Below are 17278 nucleotides of genomic sequence, written 5' to 3'. Positions count from 1 at the left end.
TGAAACATTTTGTTAGGGGTCTGACCTTTTGTGCGATTTTTTATGTACAGTTTATGCGTTAGATTTACCCCTTATATACTGTACTCTGGGGTAAATGGAAAAATAAAGCTGAGTTTGTCATTTTTCCTATTTATTTGAAATATTATATTTGGACAGAAATTACACTTTTGGGTGTATTTTACATACTCTTAGTGCCTAATTTTATTTTTGTGTGATTTTTCTCTTTATATGGTTTTAAATTATGTTTGGAAGAATAAGCGGGTCGCACGCAATCTATGAGTCACAGGTTCGGTATTGTTGGTGCGAAACTTTCTAAGTTTCTAAACTGATTGTGTACATTGCGATTATCTACCTACATCAACATCATCTGAAAAGAAGGTGTAGTTTTAATTTACATTCTATAGTAGGTGGAAACCTAACCTGGCAGCATTGTGAAGGCTATGCTGATCCTAATCACAGCATTACGACACTGTCATGGTGTCATTTTAGGTTTGCCCCAAATATAGTCACTGAGATAATAGGAAACACGCTAGGGTAAATGAAACATTATTTCATTAATAAACTAGTATGTTGTGGCCATTACGAAACTCTCTTCTATATTTTTCTTTTTTTTCTTTTTTTTTTCTGATCCCTCCCCATGCTTGACAAGGAAGCAATATTCCCAACAAAAACAAAATTACACATGCAAAAACTTGACGACCATCCCAATGTCTGAATTTTTTGCAAAAGCAAAGCAAAGAGCGAAAACTGAAAGTTATTTTAAAAGCCTTGATTGAATTAATTACAAATATTTTATTTGTTAACAAACATAAGATGACAACAGTTAAATATTTTAAATCATTGAGATAATATTTCCGGTCATTTCCATACAATTAAAATCACGAGAAATACGCAGACGACAATCTATTACGATTTATCTTTCTTATTGTTGCATTAATAAAGCTATTTTTATTCGCAAAAAAAAAAAAAAAAAAAAACAATCCATTTAACAAGGCAAAACATTACATTAAAGTGGGGGGGGAACCTTTCAAATTTTTAAAATTAATTTGAATTTTGAAATTTTGAATTCAAGTTCTGTTTTTCGCAATCACGAGTGCGTGTGCGTAGACATGTACGCACATTGGCGTGTGTGTAAAGGCGCGTGTGTGAGTGTGTGTGAACGTTCGTGTGTCTAGGACATGGACGCCACCGACCAGGAGCAGCGGCTACCGGGGGACAGTGCTCAGGACCAGAGGAGTCCCGCCGGAGCCGCGCCTGCAGAGGACGGTGGTGTTGAAAAAGGAACCACAATGTCATGGACAGTCAAATGAAAACAATTAGCAATCGTGATTGCTCAAAAATCAACACCTCTTGGAGCGATTGACGTCATAATTGAACCAAAGCCTGTTTACATATGGATTCACATTTATTCCAAATTTCAACCAGAACGTAGCATTACTTCTTGAGATAGGGCACTCACAATGGAAAAAAAGAACGGGTGATTGCGCTACCCCCTTTTTAGCTGTTGACACCAAAATAAAATCAGCTCTTATACCCACTAAGGGCTACTTGCCGATAAATTTTTCTTTCATTCCGTTCATTATTTCTTGAGATACAGCAGTCACAATGGACGACAAAAAACGTTCTATAGCTCAACCCCCGTTTGAGTTATTGACACCAAAATTGAATCAGCACCTTTTCCTGTTAGTGGCAACATATGGACCAAATTTTGTTTGATTCCGCCAGTTACTTCCTGAGGAATAGCAAGCACGCGTAACTCAAAAAATGTCCCATTGCTTCACCCCCCCCCCCCCTTGGAGGAATTCGCGCCAAAATCCCATACACACACACACAGAAAGACAGACATTTTCCAAAAATAGTCGAAATGGACTTAGCACACTTCAAAACGTTCGAATCCGTCAAAATTCAAAATTCGAAAATTTGCACGAATCCAATACTTTCTTCTATATATTAGATATAGAAGAAAGTAAAAAGTCATAAGGTCGTTTGTTTGTAGTATTTTCCACAGTGCACAAAATTTTATCTCCAAATTCATTCAAAAGAAGAGGATCTAAAGTTGAAACATTGAAGTTCTGTTTCCATTTTCCTCAATCTACCCTACCCGGGGATTTGGGTTTCATTTTGCAAGTGAAAACCGTTTTTCTTTGCAGTATTTTCGGTGGTTCCATTTGAAACCACCTGAGCTCATCAACCACATAAAAAGGTTGAGGGAATGAAGTAATTTGCCTCTAAAGAAAAAAAAAGCAATAAATAATTGCTTCTCCAACCTGAGCAAACCGTTGAAGAAAATCCTCCATAACCTCATAGGCATGATATAATGCATCTGAAGTCCGCCACAAGAAAAGGTCTTCTTGTCACTGCTCGACTGCTGATACCCGCTGGTGTCCCTCAGTCGATAGATCTTCCCGTTCTTCAACTTCAGATATATCCAGGCGCCTGCCTCGTGGTGCGTGGAACGGGCTATCCGGGCAACCAGACATTCAGATTGGGAATTGACGCCGTAGAAGAACACCTCGTCTGCGCCCTGGAGAGAAAAAAAAAAGTGAAAATTTGTAGAAAAAATTTTCAGAACCTTGCGCTCATACTTGAAAGAAACATTTTTTAATCTAACAGATCGGATAATATAATCAGAAGTCAGTAACATTTTCGAGACATCTCAATTAAAAACACAGCTTATAAAAGCAGCAAAATAAAAACATTTTACTTTCTTTTTAGAAACTCTTTGTTTCCCTTCATTTTCAACTTAGAGAATACAATAGATCAATAAGGCCCTAGTGACATTATAAAAAGCCATCGCTAGTAGTTGAGGCGAAGCTAACTTGGCAGCATTGTAAAGGCTACAGAACGCCTGATCACAGCCATTGCTAAGTTAGTCTTGCCAAGAGATCAAAATAGTCCGAAAAAGAAAAAAAGATGTCTGAATGTAATGTTTTTTAATGCTTAACCCTTTATATGTTCCAAGAAAAACAGAGATATTAAAAAATCCTATTTTAGTCATAAAAAAAAAATTTTTCCCCAATTTTCCAGAAAACCCCCCGGAAAAAAATCGTTTTTTTTTCACCACTTCAAAATGTCAAGAAACTTTATATCTCTAGTCTTGCCTCAACTGTAGAGAGTCACAATACCTCTCTTGGTTTACGAAAAAATAGACAATAATTCTTTTCATCAAAAGATCTACTAAAAACAAATAAAATTGTGATCCATAAATTGATATCTGGCGAATCTTGTGATAAGGAGATTTCTTGATTGATTGTAAAATACACTAACATAACTATATCATTCCATCCCTTATTCACGTGCACAAATAGGGTGTTTGATATAGTTTTAAAGCAACGACAACTCATACCAAAATTTAGATTAAACAATTTTAACGAAATTACGTAGAAATTGTTTGGTAACCAAGCAAGCATATAAATCCACCCTCGCGCCAATTGTCGAACTTATCTGAAAAAATGTCAGGTTACGACCTCGTATAAAACATTTAAACCATTAAAATTTCTTTGCATCAGTTAAAGTTACCAACACAATTTAAAAACTTTTGGATCAACTTTCAACTAACCATCTTTCTTCAATTGCTTTACACAACAAATGAGGCGTTGAAAGAGTTGTCTGTTTTTAGACACCTATTTTAAAATTTAACCCAGTGTTTTGTCTTTTAATGAATCAAAATAACTATTGTGACGTGTCACAAAGAATACCTTTCTCTTTTATCGTAACAAAATGATAGCAAAATCAAAATACGGGAAATTTCCTCGAAACAATGTCTAAAATTAGGTTTAAAATCTCACAATTATGGTAACCCTAAGGAAGAGGGAAGAGTCTAAATTAAGATTTAAGCAAAAAGTAGAAAGTAATCTACCATTTTAGTTTCAGACCCTTAGGAATTTGTTGAATGGTAAGACGAAAACACTAACGATAGAGAAAAAAAATAAATTAGCGAATTCCCTTGACTGGTTTAGTCACAATTTTCAAGAATATTCAACAAAACAATTTAAAAAAAAATACTTGAATGAGATGAGATTCGGGATGAGGGGACTCCAGTTGCCATTCTTCATCAGGATATATAAATCCAACTTTAACTGGATCGTGATCTGCTTCCAGGTTGTAGAGATCAAAGCGTTTCTTCTTTGTCCATCTTTGAAATCTGATGATAAGATATGATAGCAGCCATTTGTAACTCTTCAGGAAACCTGTAAGGACGAAAGTTTCTGAAACTGAGCAATAAAATCCGTAAATGCAATGACAAAAGACAAAACACAATTCTGGTAGTAAAACCGTTGTTAAGTTCTAACAATCTTTTCTTAATTTGAACTTGAAGACATGAAGAGTTGTTTACGCAAATCCAGAGTCAAATGTCAACTAATGAATACGTAACAGTGGCATGTTTTAAAGAAAATATGTACAGTATACCAGTTACTCGAAAAACTTTGTAAAATAGCTTAAAGTAAGCAAAATCTAGAGAAGGTGATTTATCTGATAAATTTTTGCTGTGATTAAAAAGATTTTTTTTTTTTTTTTTTGACTTCCAGAAAAAATAAGTTTTCTGTCAAAAGTCACCAACACACAGAAATCCACATACTTCAATAAAGCAACCTAACTATAAAAGAAATGAAAGATTGGAGGCGAAATTACTCGGAAAACACCAGTTCGTTGTGCTTGTATCATCAATTATCATCATCAGCAGCAGGGGCATGCTTAGAGTTTTAGCGGCCCTGTGCGAAATTTGTTTTAATTGTCAAAAAATAATCTTTTTTTTTTTGGGCAATCACGATTGCTTATTGTTCTCATTTGACTGTTTTGATGTTCTATCATTTTATTTTCTCACCGCCACCCTCCGCAGCATCACTGTCGACCGAGTCCTCACGATGCTGCTCCTATAGCGAAAACCGTCTCTAGGTTGCGTCCATGTCCAACACACACGCACACATACACCTACACACACATACACAAATGCATACATACAGACACCTACACATACACACACACAAAAACATACACACACACAACTACCCACACATTCATGCTGCACACAGACACAGATATGCCTACACACATATACACATCCCCCACACACACAAACACACACACATACACCTACACACACACAAACACATACACACACGCATACATACAGACACCTACACATACACACAACTACCCACACATTCATGCCTGCACACAGACAAACACATATGCCTACACACACATACACATACACCCTCCCCACACACATTCATACACACATGCCTACACACATACACATACCCCCTACACACAAACACACACGCCTACATACACACACTCGTGATTGCGAAACACATAATTTGAATTCAAGATGCCAAAAATTCAAATTAATATAATTTTTTATTATTTATTTACTCTCTCCTAAAAAACATAACTCGCTGTATTCTGTTACTCAGCTGCATAAGTTAGTTTGAGATTTTTATAAGTACAGCAGAACCTCAATTATCCGAGCTGTTTGGGACCGCAAGAGCCTCGGATGTCGGAATTCTCGGTTAATAGAAACTTTATGTAAAAAATTATCAGGATCGTAAATAGTATAAATTAAAAATACGATAGAATATTTATAAAAGACGGAGAGATAAAAAGTAATGTTTTATAGTTAAAGAAACAAAAATGGAAAATAACTTGTAGTAAATTTTAAAAAGTCAATTGAATTTTTTTAGCAATTCCAAGTTAAATATTGAAAGTTGCAATAAAACACACTCACATTTCTAGAAAATACTTTCATTTTCAAATTGAAAATTCATCGTTTTCTTAAATTTACATTATTTTTTGAAAGATAGACTTCATTATCGGCTCGGTTAACAGAAGCCTCGGTTAATCGAGGTTCTACTGTAATTACAATATATTAATTAGAAAAAATATGACACAAAATATCATTGCAAAGAAAATTTTTGGAATCCGAAAGCGATATAATTGATGAAATAAAGATTGGTATCCAAATTGTGTTGTTTTCAGCCTGGGGGGGGGGATGAAATACTAAATTGAAATATAACTTCAGAACAACGTTCGGGAAAAGAAAAAAAAATTTTGACCTTTTTCTGCCTTTTCACTTACTTTTACTACTAGCAAATATAAAGGTCATTCTATGTCAGGTGACCCAGGGGTCCCCGCTCGACCATCTTCGATTTAGATGAATCTTCACAAAGGTATAGAGATGCCTTTGAAACTAACCTATGCAAATTTTCAGCTTCCTAAATCCAAATCCTGAGGATCTAGGATCTCCGAAAAATGTTATCCAGTATGGCGGATCAGCTTTTTGTGCCAAATTACCAAGTTTAGACTAAGTTAACAGAAAATTTTATTACACTGGAAGCTGAAATTTTAGGCGTTTTAAGTACAATTGGCTGTTAATAAATTCAAGTATTTTTGGAAACTTGAGCTCATTAGAGTTAGTATAGCACTCGTCTTAACTCTTAAAAAAGTTATCGTCCATCGTTTTAGATGCCCCCCTCTCCTCCCTATTCATTTTTTTTTTCAGTTTATTCTTTTTAATGATCATGTTAAAATTTCAAACCTGAACCTCACTAAAAAAATCAAGCCAGAGCAAGTAATTTTGAAACTTAAAAATTCAACGCCAGTTCCTTTTGGCGTTGAAATTGCATCTGAAGAGAAGCGGACAGGGTCGGTGAACCACCGGGCATTTGCCCGGTGAGTCGCCTATATTTGAGCGGAATTAAATTTTACAATTTCATAGCATACATTATTTTAATTGATAAGAGAAATTATTTTTAATTAAGTCAATTTTATAATACCCTGGGACATTTAAGTTAGTTTCAACAAAGCAAGAAAGTCGCTATTAGATAAGTATTGACAGAAAGAAAAACAAATTGTGTCATAAACAAACACGATAAGAGTGAAACTTATATCTTTTCTTTTTTCTCACATTCTGAACGAAAGAGTGAGATAGAGTGGACACAGGAAGAAATTGAAGCCGGTAGTGGCACCAATGTATCCCATTATCTTTAGGTTCTCGTTTAAGATCTTAGGATACATTTTGTATTACTGTATCTCAATAAATTGGTTGTTAATTTAAACTTAGATATTTTGTTTGCAAGTTTATGAATCTCGTTTATGTAATTGCATTAAAATGTAAACCAATCCGTCAGCTCTTTTATTCGTTCGCTTTGCAAGATTGATGATAGCCACTTAGTCCAGTCATATTATACAAAAAAAAGAAAATAGGGGGGGGGGGCTAAAATCGCAAAACACGATGTGGTTCTGATTTTTTAATATGTTTTTTGGGTAAGTTAGGGTAGTGTAAATCTAAGTTTACAGTTTTCAAAAACCTGTGCTCGTTGCATAATTCGCGAAAAACTGCGAAATTTTCGGATTTTTTTAGTTTTTCCTTTATAACTCCTAAACTATCCAACTTTTGGTGCTAAATGAGAGTACCTATTTTAAAGCACATTAAATTGTAAACAATTTAAGCCCAAGTGGGGTTCTGTGCGACCAATAGTTTAGGAGGTATCGCACTTCAAAAACTGGGCATTTTTGGCGAAATATGAAAAAATTATGCTTTGATCACATTCCACGCCAAATATGGACATGAATTCCCACTTTAATCGAAAAAATCTGGCTATACTGTTATAGTACGTGTGATTGACTTTCATTTAAGCCAAAAACAAAATCTGTAGATTCAATAGTTCTTTTACAATCGCAAAACAAACATTTGATTTTTGTAGAAATGAGACAAAACCCTTTTCAATTCAATATGTAAGATCCTATTCTAAAAAAAGGGGGGAAAGAATGATATAAATAGACTCTAATTTGTGTATATATAAGTTATGTGTGCTTGAAATACTGGGCGGTTATGAAAAAAATAAATAGGCCAATGGTTGACAGTCCTATGCAAATAACGCACGTATTCGCATCTATGCCTTTAACATTGATGAATTTTCGGTCGTATTTCATTTTTCAACTGGAAAATTACCTCCCGGGTTTTCTTTTGAATGGAGAATAATTTTGGTATCAGACGAATTTGTCATGAGATTTGAATATCCTAAGACGGATGAGCAGAGAAACAAAAAATAAATGAAAATGAAAGTTCACTCATTCTTTTTGCAAGTTATCTACCGAGTTTGGTTTTGAATAGATAATATTTTGGACAAAAGATTTTCAGTATAAAATACTTCCCATTGGAATAAGAGAGATATGGACAAAAGAAAAAACAGAATGATTTCAAAAGGGTGAAACTATTTACATGATAATTTTAGCATTAAAACGTATCTTAAAAATTAACTGCACTTAGTGTATTCAGTAAATTACCGCCCCATAGCCAGGGCTAAAGCAGAACCGAACCATTGCTTCGGTCACTCGGCTGGTCTGTGCTAATTCTACATTAGCCACCAGTTTGTTTGGCCCTCTTGGCTTCCATAAGAGGTTTTCCATCTCCAGCTCAGTCACTTTCCTATGCCGGGCTGATGAGTGCTAATAAGCACGAAACTGCAGGCCTCGGCTGGAAATGACTGAGCTGGCGGTATATTTCATGTACACTTAGTGTCTTGATTGTATGGTGTCTTTGATGGGTACGATCGAACTCCGGAAATGAAAAAAAAAGATATGTCGATTTTTTTTTTTTTTCATTTTATCATTTTTTTTTTTTTTTTTCATTTTTGTCGGTTAGAATGGCAAAGATGTTGTGTGCAGTCTTTTCGAATGGCAGATTGCACAAAGCTTAGCAGCTAAGATCAGTTCTGCAACAACACCATACTCCCATATATCCCTTCTTGCACTAAAATGAGAAAAATCTGAAAAGGACGGGTGAGGCTGGGTCGTTTAGAGTAGTGATTGGTGACGAAACAGTATCAAAATTTATGTTGGTCTTCGACCAAGTCCGCTCGGAGGCGTCCTTCTTCTCTGCCAACCATTTGTTTACTTGTCGCTACCTGCGATACGAATGGAATGAAGCAACTCTTTTGGTTGAAGACTAACAAGGACGATTCACAGTTGCATTACATGCTGCTTTGAGAAACAGGTGGAACTGAATACTCTGTCGCAGAATATCGGGGGGGGGGGTGCCTCATTTCCATACAAAGCAACCAGCTCCATCTCTACAGCTTCGGCTAAAGCTTCGGGACTCAGGAAGGAAAGCTATGTTGACCTTGTCAACCTTATACGAGTTCATTTGAGTAACACCGCGCAGTTTTGCTCTTCTTAGCCAGACATGGGAAGATGTGGTATCACATCCACTAATTGCGTGAAGAAAAAGTACGAATCTAAGAGTTATTCTATTCTTCCTCGGTTGAAAAAAAAGTATAAAACTGAATACAAATTAACTGGACTTTGGCACTTTTCTCGAAGGAACTGTTTTGATTGTTTGAAATAAAAACAGCAAAAAAAAAGTGGTTCCACATTCTCTTCATCATCGATTACGATCTGTTGAGATGTACTTCATTCGATGGCGGTTCAGTTTCTTTAGTTGTTGAGGTGTCGTTTATTACACAATTTGGAAAAGCGTTTCCTCTGGAGCACTCTGATGTTGAGAAGTCAAATATAATCATAATCCGCTAGCGCGCAGTCGTTCTGCTGTATCCGAAGACAGTAAAAACCTCCCAGAGTCAGTCCAGTTCTCCAATAAAGTTAATTATAAACATAATTCATTAAAGTCACCGATTAAGCCCACAACTGAATCGTTTAATATGTTACAATTACGGATTAGTTCTTTCAGGCTCTCCTTTAGTTTCATTAGAATCAGTTCATTCATTACACATGTTATGTTCACAAACTAGGCGAAAATTTATTGATTCGCAAAACCGTGAAGTTTCTTCCAGTGTACATAAAAATCATTTGAATTCATCCCGTTTTTCACATCTCTTGTAAATAAAGGCGAGCATTTTTTGCTTAGAAATCGAGACCTGCTAAGTGAAAATGTGGGAGCATTTTGGTTAATGTTTCTAGGTGCATCCCTATTTTCCATACTTTCTGCTTGAATGATTTTTCAATAAGTATAAACATTCCACAATATTGCGCTGGAGGTGTATAGGTGATACATTTTTCGTTCTAGGTTTCCCGCAGAAGCTTTACGTTTGATATGATGAACCTGGACAGTTTCATTTGCTTTTGCAAAAAGAATGAGTGAACTTTCACTTTCATTTATTCTTTGTTTCTCTGCTCGTCCGTCTTAGGATATTTAAATCTCATGACAAATGCGTCTGATACCAAAATTATTCTCCATTAAAATAAAACCCGATAGGTAATTTTTCAATTGAAAAATGAAATAAGGTAAACGCACCAATAGTGGCTAGTGCTTCAGTAGTGGCCACTTCAAGGTTTATATTTGAAAAAATAGGATTCCAGTCTCCCAACGGGTTCAAACTTGCAGGAGGTAAAGTTCAGGCTATATCGCAGTGAGCAGTTTAAGCAGGAGTAGGTAGAGCATCATGGAAATTTGTTATCAACTATTCAGTACGGTCGTCAGGATTGTCCTTGTTTTTTCAGTTGTCTTCTAACGCTTCTCCATAACGAGGTATATAAACATTGTGTTGTATTATGAATAGAAAAATGCTCAAAAATAATATTTTTGGAGCTGTAACAATGTTATGAAATGAGGCAGTAAGAAGGGATGCAAGTGAACTATTTTAAGTTTAGAGTAAAACGCGTTCAAAGATCAGATCCTAGGTAAGCTTTCATTGAAATTTTTTTCTAAATCATGCTATACAGCAGCATCTACCAGGGCTATTAGTACAATCTCTTGCCCCAAGACAGAGGAGAGGTTCACCTACCATTTGTACTGGCTATGTCCAAACTTTTAATCTTGCCACTTGCATCCCTTTGCTTCTCACTACCTCAAATGTGAAAGATCATGTTTAGAACGTTTTCAACTCGAAATAGTTGCTTTCTTGGCTGACAGTTGATCTGGCCACTACTGGTACCAAAAAAGTTGGGGAAATTCAAAAGTGGTCACCGAGTGGCCATTACTGAATCAGGAAGGTTTTTTATAAATCAACTCGATTTTCCTTTTAATAGGTTGTAATCTCTTTACATAATAACCTTCCTCATTTCTGATTTAATATTATTGTGTGATCTAGTAGTGGCTACCTGGGAGCCATTTCTAAACGACAATATGGCCACTACTGACTCATTTACAATGGCCACTGTTGGATCAAATTTCAGGTTTGGGAAAAGGTTGAATAAATTGACATTCTGGCATTTTTAAAAAATGGGACGATTAAGGAAGAGTAGGGATATACTATAATATGCTGAATGAGTTTCAAATATGGTAATTAATATTTTAGGCGCACAGTTTAGAAAAGCCACAAAATATGCTTCACTGTGGCGACTGCTACTGCATTTACCTCTTGTATGGACAGGCCCAGATTACTCATCAGGCTATCCCCTAGGTCCCTAGACCCTGGCCTAGGGTACATATCACGGAGGGAAAAAATATTAAATAGCTTGTTGTTAAAAAAAAAAAAAGAAAAAGAAAAGAAAAGAATTTGGTGCGCTAGTATATATAGAGGAGAAAAATTCAACTAGAGCCGATTGCAACCTGCCTGTTGAACAAGTAAAAAAATGGAGGGGGGAGGGCATAATACTTGATCGAAGTAATCCCTTTCCTAATCGAAGCAGATAATTTTTAATTTCTTAGATTTAAGCGGTAATTTCTTGAAAATACAAATTTTCTTAAGTTAAAACACTTATTAGAAGTAAGTCACACATAGTAAAATTAGTAAAAACCATGATATATAAAATTTTCAGTTATGAAACTAATTTTTGGAACAATTTTTCTCTTGGAAGTCTTTAAATCATGTCAGTAAGTACGTGTTTTGCAATTAATAATCTAATGGTTTATATTTATTCATGACTGCTAATAGTCAGGGGCGCGCAAAATTAAAATTTTTGGAAAGGGGAAAATTATCAGTTTTCCCGATAAAACTGAGTTTATCGAATAACAAAATACGTGCATTGTACTACTAGTAGTTTTTAGGACTCGACCGATGCATCGGCCTGGCCGATGCATCGGCGCCGATGTTTCAACAATTTAGCCATCGGCATGGGCGGCCGATGCTAACTTGCGGGAAACATCGGCCCATCGGCCTTAAAAAACATCGAAAAACCGATGGAATTGGCCGATGTTTTTGAAAAAAAAGGGACCTTAGCTGTTTTACTTTTTAATACAAAGTAAATGGAGTTGTTGTTTTCATATAAAATTATTTACTTAAATTTTAGTATGAATTTCTATTTTTAGTCATCCCTAGAAGTGTTTTTAATACTACATTCAGGTACCAAACAAGTTAATTATTGCGTTGTTTCTTGCAGCAGGATGTACGTATGTATCTGTCATAAGTCATAGCTCAAAAATGATAATCTGTAGAAGGTTAAAGTTTCGTATGTGCACTGTAAAAAATAACCGTTTTTTTGCCGGAGTTTTCCCGTAAATTTGACGGTTTAAAACCGTTTTGTCGCCAAAACGGTTTTTCCCCGTTTTTCTCTTCAGCCATAAACGGTTTTTTCCCGTTTTGTCGTCAAAACGGTTTTTTTCCCGTTTTTTTCTTTAGCCATGAACGGTTTTTTCCCGTTTTGTCGTCAAAACGGTTTTTTCCCGTTTTGCTCTTCAGCTAACGGTTTAAAACCACCCACAGTGGAGTATTTGACTGAAGGCGATACCCTACTATGTGTTTGTGCGCTGTACAGTACAGCGAAGTTATTAGCACACTTATATACCTGAAACTTGGTATACTAGTTGTTTGAAAGGTCAGATCTTGCAACTTAAAGCTCGGTTGTCAAAACTTGAATTAGAAAAAAAAAATTAATGTTTTTCCCACGTTTTAGAGTTTTGCGTCTTTACGAACGTTAAAACGCTCCTAATTAACGTAGTGAAAAAAACAACGCATTACTAGATAGAAAAATAGTTTTCTTCAAAAATCTTATTTGTTTGAAGCAGGGCTGCGGAGTCGGAGTAAAAATGAACGACTCCGGGAATTTTAAAGCCTTCGATTTAACTCCGACAGCACTGTCAGAGTTGCGGAGTTTGGGGGAAAATGACCAACTCCGACTCCGACTCTTGAAATTTTAAATCTTTGACTCCTGACTCCGACTCCTGTACCCCAAAATCAGTCCGACTCCGACTCCACAGCCCTGGTTTGAAGTTATAACGTGATTTACCGAATTTTCAGGGATTTACAAAGCGAGGTCACTTTTTCAACTTTTTTCAATTTTTCAATCAATGTAAACAAATTCCTGCATCCGAGATTCTGTTGATGTTATGGCCTTGAAACTGTTCAAGAAAATAGTACAAATACTTTTCCTTCATTTAAAGTGAAAACAGTGAAATTTTCTTGTTTCATTGTTTTCTCTTTATAATAAAAAAAGTAAGGTTTCAAAAAAATTGTGGAACGAAGTCTGTGGCGGGCGTGCGTCTAGGGGACTCCACAACACCTACAGCCATGAAATTGGCCCCGGTGGTTTGCACCTGGGGTTTTGTTTTTTAAAATTCGAATTAGTTTTTTTTTTTTTTTTGTAATAAATTTTTTAAGCTAAAATTTCGCGTAAATTGCCTATTATTGCCTATTAAAGGGGTGAAAAATTGCCTGCACATATTAATATTATATATCGTTGGAAAGGGTAGAATTTTTTCAATGATCTAACTTAAATACGGCGGGAGTTATTTGCGTTTTAAACTCGAATTTTTTTAGGTTTAGCTAAAATTTAGGCACTACTTTCTTCATTAAATCTATCAGCAAAAAGTGAAGGAATTTTCCCACAGTTTTCTTTTTGACAGCATTTGAAGCCTTATAAGAGGAAATTTGGATGGATCTATGGAAAAATGAGCAAATAAATATTTTTAAAAGGTATATACTTAAATGTGCTTTGTAATGTAAGTTAATGTCTATAAAGAAATGTTAGACAGATATAGAAAATAGTTAACAAGAGAGTTTAACATACTACTCATTTGAACATTCATAATTTATACACTTGATAAGAAATAAAATTGAAGCACATTTTTTCAATAAAGATGTTTTTCTTTGTTTTTAGCTTATAATTTGCCAAAATAATCGTTGATTACATTAAGTATTCAAGTTGAATGCATAGCTCGTTTAGCCTATATTATATACTTGCCCAAATGGTTTTCAGTCCTAAATAGTCATTTTAGACACATTTTTAGCACCCCAGTGACAGCTTTCTACTTGCAATACAGTATGCAGTGTTTTTTTTTTTTTTTTTTCTCTTCTCTCATCAGAAAAGGATATTAGCTGTTCTCTTAGTTTTCACTTCTGAACTATTAATAAAACAAAATCATGATTTTTCTATTAAGATTTTGGAAAGTGGGTTGTTAATATAAAAAAAAGTCCTCCCAAAACTGGGGGGGGGGCATTTCCCTCCCTTGCCCCCTCCCCTTCCATAAATCCGCCCATGCCCAGGTGTTAAAAATATTAAATTGTCATATTAAAGTTTAAATATATTATTTCATAACTTTTCTTAGTTTTTTTTTTTACCATTTAAAGTAAAGAATATTGTAATATACATTTCAATAAAAATCTCAAGATTAAAAAGTATGAAAATGTGTTGTTTCAATGCAAATATTTAAAAATTCAGACCCTGGTATCAGTCAAACACCTTTGAATAACAAAGCAGCTTTCATTTTGTTAGAAAGCTGGTAAAAAGTAGTTAGAATACCAATTTTTTTTTTTTTTTAATCTTGCCCCTCACATGCATTTTTTTAGCGTTAAAATCTGGATTATTTTGAATAGTGCAACTTAGAGGGGGCATATGTCATAAAGGGGGAGGAGTAACAAGCCAATTTTTTCATACTATAAGTAACCTTGCATATGAATATATGATAAAAAATAGAGCTTGTTATTCTGAACCCTTCATAGGTTTTTTATTTTCAGAAGTGGTAAAAAGTTTGTTTTTCGTCGCAACTTTGACTTTGAAAAAATAGGTTTTTTTAAATCTGAAATCTATTGATATCATGTAATATAAAAAGATCTCTTTCTTAGCTTTCAAATGAGCCATGTTTCAGCTCAAAAGCTTTGATAGAAAAAAAGTTATAAGAATAAAACAGTCTTCCTGATTTCCCAAGTAAAAGCACTGAGTAAAAGTCGGATTTTCCTTTCCTTCTCTCAACAAAATACGGTTGCAAGACGGTTGGCTGCTGAAGATCACGTGTTTTTATGTGAGAAGAACACGCGGGAACAGCAAAATGGCTCCTGTGTGTTGGCATCGCGGCAGAAAAATTTGTCCCGCTATTGTCCGCTTTAGAGAGATTTTACTGCATTAAGTAAGTATTTTTTTTTCTATACTGTTGTTAAAGCATAATTTTAACCTACTGTTCTTTTCTTATAAGCTATTTAAATAACAATAATTTGTTAGCATTGTTTGATTGCACGAAGCGTATGCTGAGTTAGTGAGTACCGAAGCTTCGCTCTACATTCAGTTTTCGCATTTTGAATATTTTGATTGTACTTATAAAGTGATGTAATATGAACATACAAATATTTTTCATATTATACTCTATTTGTTTTAATATTCTTGGTTTCACAAAAAATTTTCAGTAGTACTTTTCAAATTAATATATATATTGAGAACAAAATTAACTTGTTTTAAATTCTCTGCATGTTTTACATTCTTGGTTGTTGTCAAATAACCTTGATCAATGACTAGTAATTGGTTAAATTTTGTAAACGGATTGTTTTTAATGATCTAATATGTTAGATTTTAACCAATGGAATAATATATAGGTACACTCGGGCCTATTGAAATAGCAAATTACCGGAAAAAAATTCGGTTAAAAATTTTTATGTATAGAAAAAATCTTATTTTATCCTAAAAATCTCCTAAAAATTTAAGCTAATTTTCGTGTATGAAACCTAATTTCTAATTTATACGAGCTTTGGATTAAACCAAAGTTAATAATTAAAAAATAACACAAATTACATTTTTACGCCTTCATACATCTTCATTCTTCGGCAATTCAACTTCATCCGCAAAATTAGGGGATTTTAATTTCAACAATGTAATCGACAGAAAAGTAAAAAATCAATCCACTTAACTTGAAAGATTTTTACTGAAGCTAAAAAAAACTAGGTATGATGATCAACAGACAAAAGGGATATCTTGAAACTGATTTTACAGTGTTACTGGTTACAACTAAGTTTTGAAATAAACTTAAGGGAATTTAAGAATTCTAGAATGAAACAACAAGTTTCAAAAATATAAATGTGTTCAGAATGTTTTATATATATATATGTATGAAAATTTTAATAGCTAAATCTTTGAACAATCATAGTTGTTCAGTTCATATAATTATTAACCAAAAATAATGTGTATTTCTTATCAACTTTCAAGTAATTACTGAATTGTTTCTGGTTCAATGTGCATGAATAAAAAAATGATAAATCAAAAAATAAATTCTGTATAATGCTATATTTTACTATAAGGTACAAAAATTCATAACTTAAAATACATTATATTTTGTATAATAATTTCTGTAAGAAAAATATTCACGTCACTAATTGGTATTATGACCGAATCTCAGCTAACTATAAAATTGAATCGGTTCTCATTTTACCATCAGGGCGGATGAGATGCCATGTCATTTTAGAAGGAAACTAGGGCCCTGCTCGTATCATAGAAATATATTTTTTGGGGGGGGGGGCAGCGACCCAAAGTGACAAGGGGCTCTCCTTGACTTTCATTGGTGGTCCTGTGTGCAAAAACGTTCAGTTGCAGACCTTAAAAGGCATGTCTTATCTTTCTACTATTATTTTCTGATTTTTTATAGGAAGATTTAAAAAGAAAAATATAAACATTAATTTAAAAAAAAAGGAAAACAAGAATTGTTCAGTAAGTGATCGCCTTATAGCCAGGGCTAAGGCAGAAATACATGAAATACACCGTGTAGATGTGTTGTGTAGTTTCGGTGATTCATAGCTGTTTTAATGCCAAAATCAACAAGAACATGGGGCAAAATTCAGCTGTGTTACAACATGGATGGTGTTCAACTGAAGTTCTTAAGGCTGTATAGCCAACATTCAGCCATGGTGAAAATGTATAAGGGGTTAAACCCACTTTCGGACCACTCCATGAATTATATATAATTAAAACTACTCAACTTAGAATTTTCTTTTATTATACGACTAAGGAAATTATGTGTTAAAATCGAATACTTTCATTTTTTGAATTTTCCAATTCAATTTGTGAACTCTCCCTTAGCTATACTATTGTTTTTTGAGTGTTTCATTTGAATATTGTTACATAATAGAATGTTTGCTGGGTCGAAGGTGCATTTCAGGTCATTCTTTCGAATGGT

General features: G+C 34.4%; 1 protein-coding gene across 1 annotated transcript in view; it reads right to left on the bottom strand.

Annotated features, from left to right (window-relative positions):
- LOC129228457 (putative phosphoenolpyruvate synthase) overlaps positions 1 to 17278 on the bottom strand; it is a 333414-nt gene that overhangs the window by 81433 nt on the left and 234703 nt on the right. The window contains exons 2-3 of the mRNA XM_054863141.1: positions 4006 to 4190; positions 2268 to 2524 (exon numbers count right to left, since the gene is read on the bottom strand). Coding sequence (XP_054719116.1) covers positions 2268 to 2524; positions 4006 to 4190 — 442 coding nt within the window. The remainder of the gene's footprint in view (positions 1 to 2267; positions 2525 to 4005; positions 4191 to 17278) is intronic.

Source organism: Uloborus diversus, chromosome 1, assembly GCF_026930045.1.
Source record: "Uloborus diversus isolate 005 chromosome 1, Udiv.v.3.1, whole genome shotgun sequence".
NCBI classification, from domain to species: Eukaryota; Metazoa; Arthropoda; class Arachnida; order Araneae; family Uloboridae; genus Uloborus; species Uloborus diversus.
Note: the sequence above shows the minus strand (reverse complement) of the source record. Positions and strands in the feature narration are given on the sequence as shown.